At 40.3% G+C, this 17,714-nt stretch overlaps 1 protein-coding gene across 1 annotated transcript; it reads right to left on the bottom strand.

Annotated features, from left to right (window-relative positions):
• Positions 1–861: 861 nt before the first annotated feature.
• On the bottom strand, positions 862–9,517 carry LOC122970289 (basic leucine zipper and W2 domain-containing protein 2-like; the record flags this gene model as incomplete). Its single annotated transcript, XM_044336415.1, is given in 7 exon segments — positions 862–878; positions 2,878–2,919; positions 2,922–2,990; positions 3,185–3,323; positions 7,057–7,075; positions 8,618–8,649; positions 9,455–9,517. Coding segments are annotated over 7 exon segments (381 nt in total), but the record flags the coding sequence as incomplete, so codon positions are not given.
• Between the last annotated feature and the right edge of the window lie 8,197 nt (positions 9,518–17,714).

The raw sequence follows: 17,714 nt of genomic DNA, 5'->3' as shown, positions 1-17,714 counted from the left end.
TTTGTGATTTGCAGAATAACATATTTGTATTTGGGAACACCCCTTGTAGGAACATCACTGAATTTCACCTTCTACACATGATTCATATGATGTTGTATCACTTCATTTTGGAAACTGTGAAAATTGAATTTATTCTCATGGGTAGAAATTGGCTCCACAGTGTACAGACTGGAAAACATTAGAAATAGTGCTCAACAGTGCCTGAGATTTAGCCTGCTTCTACATATCAGTGAAGACAAAACAGATCCCCTCCCCCCAAAATAACTTGTTTACCACATGATCGACATGTATTTTTAACAAAATCCAAAGGGTTTTGATAACCCCAGAATTTGTAGCATTTCTCAACCCATAGCAGAGCTCTGAAGTAAAATGTGAAAATCACCACTTAGGAGTTACTGTATGCAATATGTTACTGTTGTAAACACAATGGTTACACAATGGATTTTTATTGATTGTGCTGAAGAAAAAAAGCAGTGTACACACATACATATAAAACCACTTTATTCATAAAAGGATGAAAGCATTGCCAATTTACACATATAAGCATACTTTGTAAAACTCACTTGTGTGCTAAAACATGTAAATCTACTGCAGAGGTCATTCATGGACAGTGTCATAGATGGAGTCTGTACTGATCTCTGCAGGCAGTGCTGAGGTGGTTGGATGTCAGTAGGGTTGTCTACATGTGTGGAACTGAATCCTGTGACTCTCGTGTCTCAGAGACTGGCTGCCTCAGGAAGGGAGGGGTCCGTAATGCTGTGGTTTGGACACTACACAACATGGAAACTAGCTGCTGTGCTGACTCTCAGGCTGTTGAATACAGGAAGACCGACTCCTGCTGCTCCTCCTCTAGCCCTCCTCCCCCTCTGACTCTGACTCTGTAGACAAAAAAAAGACATGAAGAAGTAGCTCCATCTGCTGGTTACACTGACAATTACTGCTCACTGGGTACATCACTGACTACATTTACATGCACAAAATATTCCGTTTTTTCCCCTTATTCCAAAAATGATAATATCCCTACTTCGCTGTTTACATGGCTAATGAGAAGGAATATCCCATTAATATTCCTGTTTACATGCAGAGGGTTGTCAGGTTTTCCCTCTGCTCCAGTGGGGATGGGAATCACAAGATCTCTGCACACAGTGAAGTAAACCAGCAAGGTGAAAACAGTAGTGAGCTGCTGCCTGATATTTATGAGTGATATTGATATGAATGATATTATAAATTAATAGTTACAGGCACATGCAGTACCTAGGTTGTCCCATGATGTAAACTGCTTGGTCCCCGTTGTGGAAAGGGCGCACTCTACTTTTACAGCCCGCCCTGAACAGCTCTCCACTCTCCTTTCATTCCTCTCCACTGTCTACCTTCCTGCTCCTGTGTCGCAAACTGCAGTAAATAGCATGTCCAAAGAATGCTCCTAAACCCCGAATAATACCGACATATCTCACATGTCTTAATGCTACATTCGGAATAAGACCTAATTCACAATATCCAAACAGAATATACTATTTACATGACCCATTGTCATATTCGCAAAAATGGAAAGGAATATTAGTGTGCATGTAAACGTACCCAATGACTCCTAAATGTATGGATACCGATTCCTGCCAGGAAAATACATGCTTGTCCTACTGTTTTCTTAATAAGCTCAGTGTGAAATCTGACTTTTGTGTGAAAGTGAAGATGTTTTTGCTAATCTGACAGGAGAAAACATATTAACACCAACATATATATTGCCTATTTGGAAACCGATATAACAGCAGGGAAAAAAAACAATCAGGAGAGCAAAATGCCATAAAAGCTCATCAAATGGGCTGTTGTAATGTCAGTTACAAGTAGGTGCTGGTTTTCTCTTTTTAGCCAATATTTGTTTACATTTTGGAAAATAGTCTGCTGAATTAGCTATTAGCAGCTCCTATTTGCAGTGTAGCCATGGATGTACAGACAACTATCACTGGATTACTTTGATACTGAGGAAAACTTGATGATGAAGAAATGAAATGTGATGATTCTCAAGTTCTTCAGCCTATTTTTTTCTCATTTCTAAGTGGATTTATGGAGATTTATTTGAGATGGACATTGGAGATAATGGAAGTGTAAACTGAATGATATCAATGTGTGTTTCATGTCTGTGTATTCAGATTTGACTGAGTTATGACTCAGTCAAAGGAGGATGAGTTTTGACTCTTCTTCACATCAAACAGTGTCTTTGCCTCACCTTCAACTCTCCAGCGTCCCCCTGGAGAGGCTTTGTCCTACTGAATGTCCATAGCTATAACAGACCACATGCTGTCTTTTCCCCATGATTAAAATGCCATCCACAACCATGAGTTCAATTCCAGAAGAGCACAGAGAATATTTCATTCCCCACCTCCCCTTGTAATGCTGTTAATGCTGTCTTGGGCTTAAGTTATTATAACTATAAGATGTTACCATAATTGTGATAATAATTAGAGATACCGAGACAGATATTTGATAATAAGTCTTAATCATGAGATAAGTCATACTTTTGACTTACTAGATGTTTCTTATGAGATACAATCTCATTATATCTTTTAAGTCATAGGGAAGTTATGAGATACCGATAACAATTCATATTTGTTTAAATTCATACATGAGGATAGCACAGCCAGCTGCTGTGAGTACTTGATACACAATTTCACAGCAGAAAATATCCACATGGATAAGCTTTTTCAAATCCCATTACTCCAATATAGAAATATTTTTGCTGTTACTAATTTACTGTAAAAAACTCTGCAAATTACATCCCATTTCTTGACTAAATATGTTCCATGATCATGCACTGTTATTTGAAATTAATTCTAACAGAATCTAGAAAGTATGAAATAAAGGAAGTAATATTGTTATTGCCTTCTTCTGCATTCTGGAGCCACTCTACAAATTTCTCTACAAGATACTCTTCCCTTTGGCAGCATGGGTATCTTTGTACCACTTCAGTATGGCCTCCTCACTCAGGACATCAGCTGGGTTGAGAGACAAAAACATTCAGTGATGGGAGCTTACATTTCTATTCATGAACACCAAAGACAACACATCTGGAACCAAACACCTGGAAGATAAACAGAGACAACAGCTGCTGTATGTTTGTAATAATATAGTCAGTGCAGTAAAAATGTGTTAAGTGGTTGGACAGACTCTGAATGTGTGAGATGCTGACCTTTGTAGAAGAGCATCACTATCTTAGAGAAGGACTTCATGAAGTGGATGTTGTCGTAGCAGTACTCTTGGATCTTCAGCAGCAGCACCAGCTGTGACTGACCCTGAGTACTGAACACTGTCAGCAGAGGAGCATAGTACTGGGCGAGAGGGAGAAAACACACACACACACACACACACACACACACACACACACACACACACACACACACGCACATACACACACACTTAATGCTGAATATCAATACTTCCAATAATAGCCAGTGTTGGAAGTGGTGTCGCTAAATACAGCAAATAGAAGCAAATAGTAGCAACACTGCTATCAAAATGTAACAAGACCACTTGTTTAACTACATTTCCCTGTAGCATGTAGTGTAGCTTTCTACTTTCAACAAAAGTGTGTAGTGTTGCTGTAGCTACACTACTTGCAATGAAAAGCATCTTGTCTACAATGTGAAAGTAACTTCCCCAACACTGAAGGTAGCAGTGCTAATACTAAAACTAACTAATACCTTTTGTCATAGCAACATGCTAATACCAATACTGAAACTACTATCAAGTTCTACTACTACTACTAGCTGCTTACTCCCATACCAATACTGAAACTAGTAGTTCATGGTAGAGTCATATAGAGAAAGAGTCACGTCAATGGAAGTTCAAAATGATTGATCGTCACGTGATTCACGTAGACTTAAGATAGTTCCAGGAAGTTCTTGGCGGGCAATTCGAATGTGTAAATACAGAGAGATAGAATTGCGATTTTTGGTATATCTTTGGTGTGTATATATATATATATCTGTGTGTGTGTGTGTGTGTGTGTATGTATGTATGTATGTATATATGTATATAGCACACCGACATGTATGTCTCAACATGTATGTATCAGTATGCTTTTTTAAAAAGTAAAATGTGCTAATAATTTAGGACTAGTGTGAACTAGTGTTACCTGCCTTATTGACATATTTTAGGCTAATGTTACCTTGGTTAAGCATGTTGTTCTTGATTATTACTTTGATTTTTTTTTATTATGTTCTTAAACTTGTACGGTAGTCAAGAGCAATCACATCCTACTGGTTATTATGTAAAAGGGAAAGGGAAGGAATATTTCAAAATTCAGATTAGATTAATGTTCTACCATCTCTTTAATTCATGGTGGTTTCAGTAATCCCATGGTAACGTAGGGCCTAAGTAATCTAATGATTTATGTAATCTTTATGACTTTCAGATAGGACAGAAGGAGACCAACAGGTGACTTATCAACGATTGTCAACTGACAGCACAATGGGTCAATGGACTAGCAGCAGCAGCATGGTGATGTTTAGTGTGTTGTCTTAGGAAATCCACTGCAAATAAGTGGAATTAATCTTTCCTTTTACAATTCACCCCTGCACTTATAAATATATACATTGACAAATAATGTATTCAAATTCAAAACAACTTCAGTATCCATTTTTTGCATGCAAAAGGCAGCAAGGCAGGCATGCATATGCAGAGATCTGCTAGACAGACCACATTGTGTGTGTGTTTATATACATATAAACATATATATTTTATGTATTATATATTGTTGTTATTCTGTCCCCTCCTCCTCCCCCCTCTTTCTTTCTCTCTCTCAACCCAACCGGTCAAAGCAGATGGCCGCCCACCAAGAGCCGGGTTCCGCTTTAGGTTTCTACCCGTTAAAGGGAAGTTTTTCCTTACCGCTGTCGCCAAGTGCTTGCTCATGGGGGAATTATTGGGTCTCTGTAAATTAAAGAGTACGGTCTAGACCTGCTCTATGTGAAAAGTGCCCTGAGATGACTTTTGTTGTGATTTGGCGCTTGTAAATAAAAACTGATTGAAAAAAAATTGTCTTTTTGCTATGCACTTATTTACTGCAATGAATTCATTAAATAAATCTCTTATAAACTCAGAAACATGAATAGCATGTCAAACAGTTTGTCTGTGCCCTTTCCTCCATGTTGTCCTTGCACATAGTCTCCACCATGGTGTGCTGTGCTGCATGGGGATGCTCCAATCACTCCTCATGGAGAGGAGAAAAAATGGCTGGCTTAAGTCAGCAAGAGCAATCTTACTATCACTACAGATATGTGATGTAATCATATTCAAACATTTGCTATGTTTCCATGTGCACAGTATTACGATTATGCCCAATACTGCGATTAAGACATTAGTGCGATTACTGTTTACATGATTGCAAAGGTGACAACTTCCTATAATAATCCTGTTGACATGTGTTATATAGTTAGTTTGATTATCTAGAGAGAGTTGTGATGTTGAGTAGCTTTGTTTACTTCCTGTTATTATGTTCTATTACTTCTAAGTCAATAACGAGTACACAAGAGCTCTAGTTAACCCGACTGGCTTATTTGTCCATGCATGCCATACAGGTCAGCACTATAAATATATCACACAACATCATTAGACCAAAACAACTATGCTGTTCTATCAGATAATGATCTTCATCACTGCCATGGGCCTAATCCTATTGCAATTACGATTACTTCAGATGCTACTTTTGGGAAACCTGGTTGAGAGCAGAAACGTATCCAACTGATTGTGACCTTGGCACTCCCTATGGAGGTAGGCTTACCAATTCTACCACCCCCTGCTACTCAGCCTTTTTGGGTGAGGATTTGCAGCAAGGTTTGGTGGGAACAGGTAGTCCTGAAGAAGTTCAGTGACCTAGAGTGAAGAAAAAACTTCAGAATGTCCAGAAGATCATTCATGGAGCTGTGTGAACTGGTGTGTGAAAATGTGTCCCCAGGATATCACTGTTCGTGCTCCTGTGCCCCTGCACATGAGAGTGGCAATAGCACCATACAAACTTGGAAGCTGTGTGGAGTACTGGGTGATTGCAAATCAGTTTGGAGTGCACAAAAGTACCATGAAGAAGTTTGTGTATCTGTTCTGCAAGAACATGGTTCTTGTAGCACATGATTTAATACAGGCACCTGCATTGGATGAGGCATGTGCCATTGCACAGTGATTCGACAATGCGCATCACATCCCTCAAATCATAGAATTCCCTGTACTACTGCCTTTGTTAATACAAAGGGGAGGCCTTCTTACATTGTTAGGACAGAGGTTAAAAGTGCCATTGGAATTATTTATTTTTCTTTTTAAAACTAAGTTGCTTTATCAATATCAGTGGTAGTCAATCACCTATTGCTTTGTGTTAAATTGACTCACACTTCCAGATCATCCAGTTGGAAGAAGGAGCCCCGACTAGTGGCTGGGAGGAAGGGTTTGAACGGAGACAAGAACTGTTTGGACGGAGAGACAGTTGGTTGCAATCAAACAGTATTGTGAGTGTAGTAATGGGTGATAGTTCAGATGGTGAGGGGTGGCCTCCAGGGATGGAGTTTAGCCAAAAAAAATTTGCAAGGAAACAGTCATGGTCTGAAGCAAGTACTGGAGGAGAGCATAATCCAAGACCTACCACAGAATGGAAAGTTATTATTATGCTCAATAATGATAAAGGCCACTCATCCAGTTCAGGGGACTAAAGCAATAGAGAGAGAAACTGGAAAACTAAAGTATGCTAAACTGCTGAGTAATAAGAAGCAGTGGGAAAGGATACTGAAACTGGGTAGCCTTGATGACAGAAAGATTACAGTGCACATACCAGGAATGGCAGCAAAGTTGAGAGGAGTGATTTCAAATGTACCACTGGATATGTCCGTGGAAGAAGTGAAGAAAGAGACACAGGATGGAAAGGTGATAGAGGCCAAAAGACTCCAAACTAATAAAAGTAGTGTCAAATCTGATCGCTTGTCAGTATTGCTTGTGTTTGAGAAGATAATGCCTGAGGTAAAAATGGGCTGGATTACACCTATATGATTATAAGGTGAGAGAGTACATTCCGCAAGCTTTAAGGTGCTTTAAATGTCAAAGAATGGGACACACAGCACAACAATGTAAATGGAGGCAAAGGTGTACAAAATGTGGAGGTGGCATGATTATGGCAAATGTAATAAGGATGCTAAGCTGAAAAGCTGCAGTTGTAGAGTTGAGCATAGCGCTGCATATGCTGGATATGTGATCCAGCATTCAAGTTAGCCGGAGGGCTAAACTGTAAGTAGCCGGCTCGGCTGGCGAAAGCCACTAGTGTGCTCACTCTATGGGCCCAGTGATCCTGGAAGATCCGGGTAATTTTATATGCGGAAGTGGAACTTTTTTGGCTTCATGCGCCATTGAGCAACTTTCATAGGAATGAATAGGGCCCTGCCTCCGACGCTGTATCCAGTTCTCCTTATACATCCATGCATATCACTGGCTGACTGGGCCGGCGGGGTGTGGAGGTGAGTAAAAAAACATAATATGGGCGATCACATTACATAACATACCGTAATCCAGAATATGAATGTCTGATTTTGAGAGGATACATAAAACCAATCATATAGTCATGTAAATAACACAAATGACAAAGAAATACAAAACTTTCAAATCATCATTCAACCATTGTTTACAAATACCATGTTTTACGTAATATGTTAATTAATATAACCATCAATAGGTATAATTTGGGTGATCACCACAACGTGGATGCAATTTAAGAGACTTGGGATGCACCCCGTGATCCACGTTCCTTGGCAACATACCGTCCATGACTTGATCCAGCTGTACCAACGAGATAACTCCTTCACCACATCCACACGGAAGCCTACTCCTCCTCAGTGTCCCTTCTTACTACTTGGCAAATGCGCCATCATAATAGCAATCCGCCAAGGTGCAAGCGCACCTGGCTTTTAAAGGGAATGGGAGATGACACTCTGATTGGTTTATTGCATATGCCAAAAACACACCCATGATTAATTAAGAGACTAAGGACAACCTCTTTTAACCATGCGCCTGGCACATCGACAATTTTTTCCGCCATTAAAATAGCAAAAGCGGATTTGGACACACCTTAAATGCACTTGCACATCATTAAAATAGGGCCCTAAGATTTTCTATTCAATTAAGAATTCCATTGGGGGAAAATTGAAAAACAAATGGGTAGGACTAGTTTTAATCCACATCCAAACAAGAGGGCCAGTTCATTGTAACTTTCTAAGCTATATATAAGCCATCAGTTGCCTGTGGGCTCCAAGCATGAGCTCAATTGGTGCCACTGTCCCCATTATGTATTGTATTTGTAAACTGAACGTTTGTCATTTAATTTTCAGAGTGTGAGTGTAGGGACAGCAGTTGACTTTTCCTGCTTGGAGATCCGGCATATCCCCTTCTTGACTGGCTACTGAAGGGCCACACGCAGTCTCCTGCATTAACCCCAGAACAAGGGTCCTTTAATATTTAATATACTTGAGTGTAGCACGGACAGTGGTGGATATGAGACTTAGCGAAAGTTCAGTCAGGAAGACTATCTTTTGCATGCTCAGGTCATTAGTATTATTTCTCAAACCATCTGTCATTTCCCATCCCTAACACATGCTCACTTATAATTTCTTTGCTGACATTCCACTGGGTGTCAATTAAGACATCAGCTGTTCACATCAGCTGATCATATCTAACCAATAGCACAGTGACACACCTTCATTTGTCAGCCTATCATAATGTGGCTGTCTTTTTAAATATGTTTTCTCCTTCCCTGCCTTAGTGCTTTCATATAGCCGTTTTGCGCACCCCACCACTTCCCAATCACCGCCCAGCCTTCGCGATTCATCAGTACATCACCTCATCAACCTCATCAACCTCATCAGCCTCAGCAGAAGACATCAGCCATCACCACCAGTGTCTGGACTCCATGCGGGATCTATCTTGCGCCTGCTCAGGACTGATGTCCTTCGATTCAAAATCTCCCTGAAGAGTCTAAGCGCCAAAGACTTTGTTAACACTCAATTTTCAATATCATTTGTATAAGAAACAGTTCTTTTTGCTGCATTCACTTGTCTCCTGATTGAAATGGCATTTGGAAGGTTGAAATCAAGGTGGAGGGTCCTCTTGAAGAGGAGTGACTTCCACTTCCACTAATCATGACCACAGTTTGGTAATGTGCAACTTTATTCTGATGTTTTACTTAAAATAAACTTAACAGAACTTTTTGCATTGAAGCGTGCTTCATTTAACAAATGCAATTAGCTGTGCATAAATAATCCACACTACAGTTGTTGGTATCTGTATTCTTCCTCAAGTGCAAGATGGTTCCTGTTGCTGGGCTAGATAGTGTGGGAATGTGTGGGTTGCAGGGGGCAGGGAAACTGGGGCTGAAGAGCTTGGAGACCCTGCATCAGAACCAACACCACACACTCAGTAGTACAACCATTACTTCTAAGATGCCGTTTATCATCCCCTGCTCTCTGTCAATACTCAGAGCCAGCTGGGGCTCCATCCATTGGTTTTGGTTCTGCTGTATTCTTTCTCTGAATGCTTGATGCTGAGAAGACCAGGTATTCATGGCTGAGGTCGGCCATCTCCTCCTTTTGATCTGCAATGCCTCTGTATGAGATCACAAAAGTATTTAAATACAAGATCCACATGGAACATATATTGTTTCTTTTATTTTATATAGAAACATAAATTGATTCTTTTATAGGACTTCCTAATAATATTACAGATCTTTTGACCTACAGCACAGTTTTCTGCTGATTCTGGATGTGTGGATCCTGTAGCAGAGTACAATTCTGCTGTTTGAGCACTTGTGCCAGGTTCCTCTGCTAGTTGAGTGGATGCTATCCTAGGTGGTTCCCCCGTGTCCGCATTTTCCTTGATAGCTCTCTCTGTTAAAACACAAAGCAGTTGCTTCTTACAGATAACAGTGTTCTTTGCTGGCTGGAGGTAACAAATTTATTAAAATTTATTCGTAATTACTTAAATATGGGTGCAGCCATGATGTTCATGCAATCTATGATATTATCATGTGTCTTATTGTGCCACCTCCTGGTCACAGGCTTGTACAACAGTAACACAACCACTTTGCAGACTGTGTAAACAAGCTCTTAAACCACTGGACAAAAAAACAAACTCATACCACTATTGCAATATCATCGGAAAATCCAACTTATTGAGCCTTGAAAATTCTCGGTTTATGACCAATGTTTGTTTACTTTATAAGATACTGCATGTTTTAGCTCCCCCACCCCTTAAACAATTTATTTTAATAGCTCATGGTGAAATAAGACAAACAAGACAAGCAACGAGAAGAGACTGTTAAACAAGATATTGCTTGAAAAATTTGCTTGAACCACTTTTTCAATTGCAGCAGCAAAACAGTGGAATGCTCAATCAATCAATCAATCAATCAATTTTTATTTATATAGCGCCATATCACAACAAAAGTCATCTCAAGGCACTTTTCACATAGAGCAGGTCAAGACCGTACTCTTTAATATACAGAGACCCAACAATTCCCCCATGAGCAAGCACTTGGCGACAGCGGTAAGGAAAAACTCCCCTTTAACGGGTAGAAACCTCAAGCAGACCCCGGCTCTTGGTGGGCGGCCATCTGCTTTGACCGGTTGGGTTGAGAGAGAGAAAGAGAGAGGGAAAGGGGGAGGGGGGACAGAAGAAAAAAATCACAACAACAACAAGCACAAGCAGCAACAGCCAGGGAAGGATGCTATCAGGACTGTGAAGGACCGCGAAGGTTCGGCCCGGGACTCAGGTTTTCCTGTGAGATGAGAAAGCACAAAAAACTCCGGGGAAGAAGCAAAGTTAGTGACATGCATTGATGTTACATGAATGCATACAGATGGAGAGGAGGAGGAGGAGAGAGGAGCTCAGTGCATCATGGGAAGTCCCCCAGCAGTCTAGGCCTATAGCAGCATAACTAAGGGCTGATCCAAGGCGAGCCTGGTCGGCCCTAACTATAAGCTTTATCAAAAAGGAAAGTTTTAAGCCTACTCTTAAACATAGAGAGGGTGTCTGCACCCCGGACTGAATCCGGTAGATGGTTCCATAGAAGAGGAGCCTGATAGCTGAAGGCTCTGCCTCCCATTCTACTTTTAGAGACTGTAGGGACCACCAGTAAGCCTGCATACTGGGAGCGCAGTGTTCTAGTGGGATAATACGGTATTATGAGCTCTTCAAGATATGATGGTGCCTGACCATTAAGGGCTTTGTAAGTTAGGAGAAGGATTTTAAATTCTATTCTAAATTTTACAGGAAGCCAATGTAGTGAAGCTAAAATGGGAGAAATGTGGTCTCTTTTTCTAGTTTTAGTCAGAACACGTGCAGCTGCATTCTGGACCAGCTGGAGAGTCTTTAGAGACTTGTTAGGGCAGCCTGATAATAAGGAATTGCAATAATCCAGCCTATTGGATTATTGCAATGCTATCCCTACAAATATTAATGTGCATTAGTTTTAATCAATCTGGCAAAACCCAGGGAGTTGAGATTCAGAGTGCAGAGTGAGGGTGCTGTCTCATTGCAGGGAGTCCTCAGACTCCATTGAATCCCCAGTAGTTCTTGTGCTGAAAGAGAGTGGGAGATGGTGAAAGAGACAGAGGAGAAAGGGTTAGACACACCTATATAGGCTTGGGCGGGAAATTGTCTTAGGGGATCAGATGTGGTGTTTGTTCCCTGACTTAAGTTATGGAACTTCATTAGTTGTGATTATCAACAGCTTGTGCCGCTGAAGTACAGTAGGACAAGTGGCATCAGTTACTGATGTGATATGAATTCATATTAAGTTGTCTCATGCTCTTGGCTGCCATTCAGATATGTAATGAGTGCATACATATCAACTAAGTATAAAGTGTTTCCTAACACTGTGCATTTAACCACTATGGGATGTGAATGTGGGTTGGTTGAAAAAACTGAGTTGTGTGTGGGAAGTAAACTCACATCACTCTGCAGGCACATTTTGAGGCAGACCAGTTTGTCAAGACTAAAATGGGCAAGACTAGGCTGAGAGCAGATGCACCATCTTTGAACATTGCCATTGAAAGAGTTCAAGGCAGGTACTCTTTGTCGGCCCTCCCTAGAAACCTATGATTGATTCACCTGATTGAGGAACTATTTATGGAGAACAAGAAAAAAACAAAGATTCATTTGGCAGAGGTTGAGAATTGAAGCAAAAAATTACGAAATGACAGAAAAAAACAACACTTGGAAGAAAGAGCCAATCCAAAAAGGTGAAAAGGAACAACAGTGGCCAAGCAACCCCCAAATAGCTTCAAAGGTGCCATTAATCATTGCAATGGAAATATTTGGACTAAGCAATGCTCCTAGTGCAAGTGCTCCTGCACCCAGCCAACATCACTGCTCCTCCACCTACCAGCACCCAGCTAACATCCAGCCAACATCACAGCTCCTCGATCTACCAGCACCCAGCCATCATTGCTCCTCAACCTAACAGCACCCAGCTAACATCACTGCTCCTCCACCTATCAGGACACCCAGCAAACATCCAGCCAACACCACTGCTCCTCCATCTGCCAGCACCCAGCCAACATCACTGCTTCTCCACCTAACAGCACCCAGCCAACATCCAGTACACAGCCAACATCACTGCTTCTCCACCTGTCCTCACCACTCCTGACCTGTAACATCATCGGTCACCATCATGCCCTGAGCAGCACTCCTGGTCCTCATCCTACAGCACTCCTGTCATGCAGCATGCAGCATCACTGCAGTATGATTCCTTGAGAAGACCAGGTATTCATGGCTGAGGTCGGCCATCTCCTCCTTTTGATTGCATATCACATATTCAGTATGATCATTTATATAATTAATATAAAATGTTTAGTATGATTCCTTGTATAATATGTCAGTATAATACACATGTAGTATGATTGCTGGCTTATTTGAAACATAACTTGTTTATTTTCAATTTCACCATGGTCCACTCAGCACTCCTGACCTGCAGCATCACTGATGCTCCATCATACAGCAGTCCTACGGCATCACTGCTCCTCACCATGCAGCACCCACTGCTCCTACAGTACGTTACTAATATACACTAACAAGATTACTTATATAATACAGTAATAGAATACATGTTTAGTATGATTACTTATATAATACAGTAGTATAATACTTTTGGTATTTAGCATGATTCCCCTTTTAGCCTAGCAGGATTTGTAGGACAACCACTTGTTCTTTAATTGTGTTAACTAATGTTTGAGTCCTAAGAAGAAGAAGAGATAATAATTAAATCAATTCATTAAAGAGGATCTATTATGTTCATTTCCAACTCTAAATTTTTATTTATTTATTTTTTTGGCTTTGCATGATTCACAGTTCAAAAAACTCCTTATTTATCTTATACTTGCCCTTTATGCAGCCCCTCAGCCTTTGTCTCTTTACAGTCCATTTTAGCTCCTGTCTCTATAGCTCCAATATGGCGACCACGTAGACACATGAAATCGCAAACATGGTATCTACGTTTATTTTAGGGATGTGCAGAGAGCTCAGTATTTTTATCTGTATTTGCGGAGTTAGCAAAATTATTTATATTTGTATTCAAATAAAAGTGGAAATAGGCATAATAATCCTGTTGTTGTTTTTATTACACTTCTGATTTCTTCTATCTGTGCTGTTATTGATAGGTTTTTTTTCTTCCAGAAAACAAATAATTTAAATTAGTTGTACGAAATATTTGTTAAAACCCACTATTTGTGCTTTTCCAAAGATCGTATTCGGATTCAGCTTCCCCCCCTAGTTTTTTATATCTAAGCCCACCAGCAGGGTAGGCCTGCAAGTTGAGGGCCAAAAACGTGATCAGTCAGTCAATGGGTGTGGTTTTTGATTGACGTTTTTCTGCCTCAACAAATATAGATACAAATACAAATACTGGGCTCTCTGCACATCCCTAATTCACAGTGACCTTTGGATTCTCGGTTACCTGTCTGACCAAGGCCCCTCATCCCCGATTACTCAGTTTGGCAGGGCAGCCAAATCTACAAAGAGTGTTGATGGTTCCGACTCATTTCAATTTCAGAATGGTGGAAGCTACCATGCTCTTGGGCACTTTCAATGCTGCGGGATTTTTCTTTTTCCTTCCCCAGGTCTGTGCTTTGACACAATCCTGTCTCCCAGGTCTATGGATAATTCTCTCAACCTCATGTCTTGGTTTTTACTCTGACATACACCATTAACTGTGACACCTTATTTAGACAGGTGTGTGCCTTTCTTTATAATGTCCAAGGCAGCAGTTGACTCTAATCAAGTTGTAGAAGCATCTCAAGGACCACTGATAGAGAATCAGAGCACATTTGCATGTGTCATAACAAAGGGTCTGAATATATATGTAAATGGAATATTTAAGCTTTTTATTCCAAAACATTCAAAAACCTGTTTTTGCTTTGTCATTGTGGAGTAATGTGTGAATATCGATGAAAAAAATGATAAATTGAATCAATTTTAAGATGAGTCTGAAATATCAAAATATGGGATACTTGATAGGGTGTGAAAACTGTATGTACTGTAAAGACATCCACCTCCAAGAGTATAGTTATTAGTCTCTAGCCTTATCTAGTGGATTAGACTTCACCACCAGCTTCCACCCAGCAACGGAAAACCAGTACAGATGGGTATATCTTTTGGAGGTCAGTCATCCAATCCTTGTGCAGAGCTTCTATGTATGGCAATATCTGTCTGTCACTTTGGTCCAAACTGAAATGTCTTGGCAACTCTTTGGTTAATACATTCTTGTTCTGCTCAGGATGAATTAAAATTACTTTTGTGATCTCCTGACTTTTCATCTAGCACCATCATCAGGTCAACATTTGACAATGACATTCCCATCAGCCTCCACTGTTCTTTGTGTTTTGTGCTAATAAACAAATGTTAGAATGCTAACACACTAAACTAAAATGGTGAAAATGATAAACATTATACCTGCTAAACATCTGCATGTTATCAAGCTGACAACAGAATTTAGGTCAAAGTAAAGTTGTTGTATGTTTGTTTGGCATACTTTCTTTTTATGCTGGGCTGTCACGCAGCAAAAAGAATAATTATGATGAACTGGAAGAAACACAAACTATATTGTTTTTCAATAAAGAGATGGTTGGAGGACTGTTTGGATTTGTTAAACATGAAGAGCAGCAGGTTTTCTCAAAGATTTTAATAGAGGCTTGGAACATGGTCAACAGCTACATGTAACTATTGTAGAGCTGACCCATTCATGTTCTATCACCTCCCCTGTGTCCTCAGGTTTTTAGGCTCACAGGAATTCAGAGCTTTAATGGTAAATGGACTGTACTTGTATAGCGCCTTTCTAGTCTTTCAACCACTTGAAGCACTTTTACACTACGTGTCACATTCACCCATTCATGCACATTCATACGCTAGATGGGTACAGAGGCTACCATGCAAGGTCCGAACCTGCCCATCAGAGGAAACTAACCATTCACAACCATTCATACACTGATGGCACAGCCATCAGGAGCACTTTGGGGTTCAGTATCTTGCCCAAGGCACTTCGACATGCAGACTGGAGGAGCTGGGAATTGAACCACCTACCTCCTGAGCTACAGCCGTTCGTTCTTTATTGGAACAAAACTACAGAGATTAACAGGGAGAAGTATGAGGGGCACCCTCATATTCTTAACTGCATCGTGTTGAGGAGCCTGGTGCATATTTAGAAACATCAAGTACAGGGGTTGACAGGTGAACATAGTCACCATGAAAATCTCTTGATACTAATGCTCTCCATTCATCCCTTTACTGTCCCCCTCCATGGTTACTTTAGAGAAAAGTGGAAGTGTGTCATGTGGAGCATTTGGTACACTTCCTGTTGAGCCTTGGTTTTTTCTTACCAGAAGTCTTTTATCCAGGTTTGCCTTCCTCAAAGTTGAGGTTACTGAATTAGTATCTTTCTCTGTGATCCACGCCTTGAACATCTTCACAGCAAATGATGCAGCGATCCCTGAAAAATCATGATGTCCAAAACAAACAACTATTTTACTTCTTCACGTAACAACCATATGTATTTCATTTTGTTACAGAAAAATAGTGAGTGATGGAAGTCAGATGAGGAATGTGAGAGAAGATATTTCTCTAGTTGCACTTGGCCTTATTACTTCTGCACAATTCTGCACATATCAAAGTGATTAGATCAGTGCATTTTACTGAGTAAAATACAGTATATAAGTATATAAGTGAACAGTCCTGTATGTTTCACCTTTACCTGCCAGCTATATAGTTTTCTGGTCAGATGGGCCTCTATTTCCTCTACACTTTTAGTAATTTATTAAGAAATAATGTGTTCATATGGAAACACATTTATGGGAAAATATTGGAAACATTGGTGGTGCTAATGTTTTATACCTTCATGTGCTCTATTTTTGTTTACCATAAATTCTCAAGCCGGTATTCAAATAATGGCCAAGTGTGAAGTCAAAGATCGTTGGCATGGACAAATTAAGGCTGCATGCTAATAAAAAGTGGGTAAAAAAAATTGAGGGGGATGGAGTCACCTGTACTATAATGGTTCACATGGTAAATTCAGTGTACCTTTACACAGCATTTATTCCATCAGTACAACAACAGTAAGCAGCATTGGTCGGGACCTCGCACTCTGGCCCGTCAGGATCAGATCATTTCGCTTTTTAAAAATGAGGGATATTTCTTACAAGTGTGGAGTGCTTTTATTTTGAAAGTTTGATTGACATGTGTACTATCAGGTGTGTAGAGACAATAAGTAACTGCAGCTGGACACAGAAAAATACTCATATATTTGAATAGAGAGTGTGAGCAAACCCACACCTTTTTGAACATTTACTGCTTCCACATAGTTTTAGATATAGACTACATTTGAACTTTAAATGAGTCACGAGACTTTGACCTACAAATCTTGAATTTACATGTTTTTAGGGCCTGAGCCCCAAAGGGGCAAATACCCTATTGTATCTGTTCTGTTTCTTTCTTTATTATCTTGCCACTTCAGATTTGACCCCCTAAACATGTTCAAAAACTCACCAAATTTGGCACGCAAATCAGGTCTGGTGAAAAATTGGATAAAATGTAAAAAATTATCCCCCAAAGTGCCAAAATGTGCTCTATAGTGCCATCTATGTATCTAAAATGGCCGCTATGGAATGTCGTAGAGAGATCGAACTAAAACTCAATTATTCGTCTCATCAAGACCTACAAATCATACACTGACACCCCTGACCTAAATCCAACAGGAAGTCCGCAATACACCCATCAAAGTATGACTTTTCCCCAATTTTGGACCCCGATTAAATGCTATCTCCTCCTAGGGCATTAATGGTATCGGCTTCAAACTTGGTTACATGACTTATGACACTGTGCTGAACTTCCTGTGTCCACTGTTATGCCCGCTGCTGGGGCTGCTTCACTGCAATTTCGTAGGGGGCGCTATTCAGCCAGTTTGCATCACTGATGGAATATTGTCATGTAGACGTGTTCAGGCCGGGACTCTTATCAAACATGTAAAGTTTGGTGCAGACTGGAGCATGTACAATAAAGTTATAGCAAAGTTTGATCGACATGGGTACTGTCAGGTGTGTGGAGACAATAAGTAACTGCAGCTGGACACAGAAAAATACTCATATATTTGAATGGAGAGTGTGAGTGAACCGCTAGGTGCTTGGGCCCTAAGTACAGAGCCACAAATT

Source organism: Thunnus albacares, chromosome 19, assembly GCF_914725855.1.
Source record: "Thunnus albacares chromosome 19, fThuAlb1.1, whole genome shotgun sequence".
NCBI lineage: Eukaryota > Metazoa > Chordata > Actinopteri > Scombriformes > Scombridae > Thunnus > Thunnus albacares.
This window is presented reverse-complemented; position numbering and strand designations above follow the sequence as displayed.